Here is a 6,437-nt window from a genome sequence, read left to right as displayed (position 1 = left end):
ATACGTTCTCTCTCTCTCTCTCTCTCTCTCTAACTCCCTTCACTAGTTATGCATCTCTGGCGTAGGAGGAAACCGGTGGAACTAGGAGACCACCAATCGCCACCATGACAGTACTCCTCCTCTTCCTAATCTGCTCACTGATCTCAGGCAAACACCCCCCTTTGATCGTTACTGCTACTGCTCAAATCCACAGCCTACAACGAGAAGGAAAGCAGTCGAGTGGAGCACCGGAGCTACCCCCTTCCTCCGTGGCGATTGGTCGAGGAACACCACCTAAACACCCCTGACTCCTTCACTACCGACGATGAGAAAGGAAGCCACGACGGGCCTGTCGGAGACGTCGACTGCAACCCCTCCTACTGAAGAAGAATCACCAAAATGCTTCCCATGCCCACTATTTTCGATGGATCGAAGACAACAACCCCCGATGAGGTTTTGCTGTCGATGGATCGCGCCGGAAAACCGACCATCTGGGTTTTCAATTTTTTCTCGATTTATTGTGATTGTGTTCAGTCTAAACCATATTCCATTTGGGGGTTCCATAATTTCACTGCAATAAGACGGTTTGCATAGAAATTGAGGTTTGGATTGACTCAAGTGTATCGAGATTTTGAAGGATACATCATTGAAAAGAGGGTTTAATAGTGATTCCACTATTGCTCCATGTTTTCATCCTTCTGTTTGCGATCCCAAAACTACTACATGTCGGAGCTTCCACCACCGATACATGTCTAGAGCTATCGCCGGAGTTGGAGAACTCGTCAGTGGGTCTTGAATCCAGAAATGAAACCCTAGTAATAGCGGAGAAGCACAACTCAGTGGCACGAAGAACGGAGAAGGGGAATTCGTCGATGGGTCTTTAATCTCTAATGAAAATACACTGAGAGAGAGAGAGAGAGAGAGAGAGAGAGAGAGAGAGAGAGAGAGAGAGAGAGAGAGAGAGAGAGAGAGAGCAATATCAGTGGAGGGAGGGAGAAAGAGACATAAGAGAGATAGAGTTTTACCTATTTTCTTATTATTATTATTATTGAAATGTTAATAAAATGTAAAAAAAATATAAAAGTAAATAAATAAGGGTATAACCGTCTTTTCAAAATTTTTTAGACTAAAAACCCAAGAAAAACCTTGATTTTGGATCTTCTGTGCAAGCTGTAAACTTTTTGGACCTCATCCAAAGATTTTTGCAAACCACAAGGACCAAATTTGCAGTTTTGTCTTTTTTAAAGGATAATTAAATCAATTTACAAAATTATAAAGAATTTTTTTGTTAAAAGTTACTTGAAGTAGTTTAGATTTGGAATTTTTTTGATTTAGCTAAAAGCCTACGAACTAAGTTTTTTTTTTTCGAGTTTTTACTTAAAAGCTAATAAAATGAAAACTTCTATTTTTTTTTTCGAGTTTTTACTTGAAAGCCAATAAAATGAAAACTTCTATAAGCTACATGCCATACACACCCTATAAAAAAAATACCACCTTTACTTTAAGTATTTTATAGAATATTTGATCATCAATAACAATACTCGAATTTCCTCCTTAAAAAAACATAACTCTTGATAAAAGAAAAAAACATCCTACGAATTAATTAAAAATAAGAAAAAGAATGTCAAAAGTAAAAGGAGATCAAAACTTTTACAACACGAATGCATTAATTTGATTTTTAGAGCATCAAAATTTAAAAGCTTTTAAAGTCTCACACTCATAAAATTGCCTTCTGCCTTGTTTTTGTATCTTCATGCTCAACCTACCAAAATCACCAAATTGAAAAAAAAAATTTACTCTTTACTTTTTTTTTACACATAATGTGAAAAAATAAACATTGTAATTTGTTGTTTTAACAGTTTTACCTCAACAAGTACTCTTCCTTTCTTCTTCTTAGCATCTCTCTCCTGCTTCTTCAGAGCATATTTGGAATCTTTCCTTCCTCGCTTTCTATCTACTGCCACCTCAGCATCATCATCATCATCTTCATCTCCATCATCCACTAATCCATTTAAAGTTTAATTAATAATTAATAAAATAACTCAAGAAAATTACAAAATCGCCCTCGACTTACAATCGTCATCTGAACCGGTTGGAAGACCATTGTAATCCTCCATATCATCTTCCTCTTCATACTCGCCTTCAACAAATTCCGTTTCCATCTGTTTTCCAGAAAATATTTATATTTATACAAAATAATAAAAGAAAAAAAACAAAAGGGTAGTTTGGGAAAAATAAATTCTACTAACAAACCTCGTACTCTTCATTAACATCCATTTCTGGTCCCTCAAATTGTTCAATAAACTTATTAAATGCTTCAGCATGAGCATTAACTATCTCAGTACCATACGTTCCATTTTTTAAACGCTCTAACAATTCCTTTTCAATATTCTGGAAAATAGAAATATTAATTATTAAAACTGTGAAAACATTTTATTAAAAAAAAATATGGCTGAAATATTTTACAAGTTTTTTAAAAATAAAAAATGTAACCTTGTCCAATACTGCTGCCTTTTCAGCCTTTTCCTCTCTTCTAGCTTCTCTCTTCTTTTCTTTTCTAGGAGTTGTCATTATCTTTTCCCTATAAAAGTAACAAGTTTATATATTTTGTTTAATTATAATTATGGAAATAAAACAAATTAAGATATTTTTTTAAAAAAAAAAACCTTGTTTTAAGGGCAAGCTTCCTCATGCGTATACGCATTTGTGTCATTTTAGTCAACCGTTGTTTTGCCTTGTGTACAAGAAACTTTGGCCAATACATCTGTTGATTTTAACTCAATTTTAATTTTTAATTTCGATTAAAGAAACTCAAAAGGATATAAATAAAGTTTTATACCAGATTTTTGTCGATGATTTCAAGGGCTTTTTCGTAATTGCGAGGCAGTTTCACTCTTTCCCATAGCTTGTTTGGCATATGAGCTCTCTCTATGGTTTTCATATACAAGTAAAAGACTCCTGCAAAATAGAAAGTTATGAATAAAAGAATATAACCAGATAATTTTACTATAAAAATGACAATTTTACCCTTATGATTTAGGGTTTAGAAGAGTACCATCATGATCACGGATGGTTGCATAACGACTATTGGCTAGTGGACATGAGCTCCGGTTACAAATTCCAGTTAAATTGTACTCATTCCGACAAAAAATTCCAGCAGTAATTCTGAGAAAATAAACAAATAAAAATAAAATAAAAAGTGGGATAAAACAGTTTTAACATTTAGGTAACTTTTCAGCACATTAATGACAAAATTGCCCAACACTTACTTGGCCATATAACTGCAGTGTTTATGCCTGAGAACTTGCCATATAACCTCATCATTCTGCATTTTGTACTGGTTTTAAAATTCACCTGTTTGAAAAAGTCAAGAATTTGGGATTCATGATTAACAAAGTGATGTTTAATGAAATGATAAGAGAAAACAGTATACTGTGTAAAAGTTTTGTGTGTATGTCTATATGTTGTAATATGTATGTAAATAAGGCGTGCTTCTATCATCCAAATTTGATTGGTGATTCATATGAAGGCAGAAAGCTGATTGACTACTTTTAAATGAAGAGTTATATGAGTTACTGTGTCTTCTCTCCGTTAATCTTTGTTCTAAGAATGTTTAGATCAGAATGGAAACAAGAGAATGAAGCACTTTTGTTTACTTGTTTAAACAAGACAATATCGCAAAAGGGGAATAGAAGTGTGCATATCAAGAATTAGGTTAAGTAATCAGTGTTTACAGATTACAATAGAAAAAAGTTAAGTCGAAACCTACTTCACATTACAGAGACGATTACCGTTGATTACGAACTCACTGGAAATGGAGAGCTTCGACAAAATAAAGTGATTCAATGAAAGAATTCGTATTTGTATCGCAGGAACGTTTTATTTTGAAACTAGTAACAGGTATCCTACGAACAGGAAGTCTTTTGAATCGAATTGAAGAAACAAACAACTATTTGATCCTATACAAATACTTAGCATTAATAAGAAAACGCATAAACATTGATCATTAACAACTGAAAAAACAAGCTCTTTAGGTTTCCAAATGATTTGTCTGGGTTAATCAACAAAAATCGTTAAACCCTAATTACAAAAAACCAACCAGCAACTGATTCAAAGAAAATTTCTAAATGGTTACCTCCACTTGTATGAAACTTGAGCGTTCAGTTTGTTTACAAAGTAGGGGAAGAACGGCGGCAGGGAGCGATGCCGGTGTCGGCAGAAGGGACAGCAGAAGGATAGGAGAGAAAGACGGTTAGGGTTTTAGTTCCTTTTCTAAATATTCCGATACTATCACTAATATAACTTTTATTTTTTGTAAAAAAACCACAAAGGTTTCGAAAATTTATATATTTGCACAAAGTATTTTACTTTTATACCTGCGACACTAAAATAATGTTAACTAGGTTATAACCCGTGGAAACCACGGTCGGTATATTTAAAATTTCTATATAAATAAAAATAATAATAAATATAAAAAAACCAAGATATTGTCGATTGTAGGTAATTATGAATTAATTTGTTAAGCAAAATAAAATAATAATGTTATTAGGATAAGATTTTGTATTTTCAAATTTTTGATTGAATTTGATTTGTTACCAAAAAAAATAATAATAATAAAAATCATAGAAAAATGCCACGTGTCAAAGAGTCATTCTAAAAAACTGACACGTGTCATTTTTAGGTTTCATTTATTAGAAGAGGTAGATTTTAACTTAGGCGGATGTGTATAAGTCTTTCTTTCCATAATATCATCTTTCACACCATTTTAAGTAGGGATGTCAACTCGAGCAGAAATAGTTGCCTCCATCCCCGCTTCCGAAATCAGTTATTGCCCCGTTACTGAATCTCTCGTTTACATAGCTCCCGATCCTACCCCAAATACCTTCATCACCTCCGATCTCGCCCCCGTTCCCATGTTTTATATGCTTAAAATTGACTTTTTTTTTTGCTAAAAAAATTTGTTATATTATGGATTAAAAAAATTTCATTTCATAACTTTAAAAGCTTAAAATCTAGTTTTCTAACAACTAAAAAAATTAAAAATCAAACATTACAAAACGACAAATCCAACAAACTTACGAATATAAAATACGACAAATCTAACATTACAAAAAAAAATACGACATGTTCAAAAATATATGACCAATTCACTATCGTATCGTCGTATGATGTGAAGTGGAAAAAAGTCAAGCAACCTTAAAATTAGATAATGTATTGTCTATATATATTTTTATATTAAATATATATTTTTTATATAAATATATAAGCGGGGGTCCCATTGGAGTACGGGACGGAAATACCCACTCCCGCCCCCAGTCCGAAAATAAAACGGGGTTTAAACTCACTCCTGCCCCCGCCTTCGATTTTTTTTTAAATTTATCTTGTATGGAATCGGGGTCTCACGGGAGCGGGGTCCCACAGAAGTTTTTGACATCCCTAATTTTAGGTAGGAATTGCCTTTACACCACTTTAGTTTTCATGTCATTTTTTTAGTGTTATTTTTTTCTTATTTCCTATTTTTCAATATTTATAAAAATAAATTCTATAATATTAAAAAACATATCATTTAAATAAAAGCATAACATCTAAATTGAAAAAAGACATTACAAGACCAAACAAAATACATAATCTTTTTTTCTAAATACATTACTCGTCATCATCGTTAGCGCCATAGATATGATTCGCCAAGTCCTGTCAAAGTTGCTCGTGTTTTTGCGTGTCTTAAATATCAACAACTCTATGCAAATATTTTGTTGAACCTAATTGAAACTGTGTGTGCCGGGGCTTTGTTGGCATATATTCTGCAATATTTCGTCATTTATTTTCCACTACCATGTTATTTATTATGATACATGCATACATAATATAACGTAGATTTTATATTTCAAATGGTTGTGTCACATGTTCTACTATGTGACACTTCGACTTTAGAACTCCAAAAGCATGTTCCACATCCTTATATGCAGCTTCTTGTCTTCTCTTGAAGAATTTTTCTCTTGGTTCTGTTGGGTGTCATTGAATGCCCAAACGTAAGATATTTTACATCTGTAAGGTAATACCCAAACTTATGTTTGTTTTCATTCATTATGAAAGGATCATTCGGTGTCTTTCCTGACAAAATATTATCGAATATTGGTGACTTATAACACCCGAGTTTCGATCGAGTTTTTCTATACTATGTTTGGTGGTTTTAAAGTCCAAGGAAATGTAGAAGTAAGGAGCGAAGCGAGAAGCACAAAAAGAATTAATCTAAGAAATTCCTCCAGCGCGCAGCGCGCAAGGAATGGGTCGTAGGGCATCCCGACAGATGGACTTAGTGATGGAAATAGGTGTCCAATGTCATAACTAAATTTGTATAACTTTGGGAATAATAACAAATTCCTTTTTGGATTGCCCTCAAGAGCTAAAATAGCTAGTGTAACATCCATAAAATTCATGAAAATTTTAAACTGTTAAAA

At 33.2% G+C, this 6,437-nt stretch overlaps 1 protein-coding gene across 1 annotated transcript; it reads right to left on the bottom strand.

Annotated features, from left to right (window-relative positions):
- Window positions 1–1,458: 1,458 nt before the first annotated feature.
- Window positions 1,459–4,250, bottom strand: LOC145128877 (MAK16 protein-like protein). Its single transcript, XM_079063656.1, has 10 exons — window positions 4,115–4,250; window positions 3,249–3,333; window positions 3,035–3,144; window positions 2,819–2,937; window positions 2,646–2,743; window positions 2,473–2,560; window positions 2,233–2,370; window positions 2,054–2,141; window positions 1,845–1,981; window positions 1,459–1,741 (listed from the first exon to the last, which is right to left on the bottom strand). Exons 2-10 carry the CDS (start codon window positions 3,308–3,310, stop codon window positions 1,697–1,699), a joined length of 885 nt encoding a protein of 294 aa, XP_078919782.1. The 5' UTR covers window positions 3,311–3,333; window positions 4,115–4,250; the 3' UTR covers window positions 1,459–1,696.
- Between the last annotated feature and the right edge of the window lie 2,187 nt (window positions 4,251–6,437).

Source organism: Lactuca virosa, chromosome 8 (genome assembly GCF_052849685.1).
Source record: "Lactuca virosa cultivar CGN04683 chromosome 8, Lactuca_virosa_CGN04683_v6, whole genome shotgun sequence".
In the NCBI taxonomy this organism is placed as follows: Eukaryota; Viridiplantae; Streptophyta; class Magnoliopsida; order Asterales; family Asteraceae; genus Lactuca; species Lactuca virosa.
Note: the sequence above shows the minus strand (reverse complement) of the source record. Positions and strands in the feature narration are given on the sequence as shown.

Excerpts from the sequence above, each read along its gene's own strand:
- LOC145128877 (XM_079063656.1), bottom strand. The coding sequence starts at position 3,310 with ATGCAGAATGATGAGGTTATATGGCAAGTTCTCAGGCATAAACACTGC. Across the intron at positions 2,561-2,645 it reads AAGCTTGCCCTTAAAACAAG|GGAAAAGATAATGACAACTC; the intron begins GTTTTTTTTTTT and ends TTACTTTTATAG. Across the intron at positions 1,982-2,053 it reads AACCGGTTCAGATGACGATT|TGGATGATGGAGATGAAGAT; the intron begins GTAAGTCGAGGG and ends TAAATGGATTAG.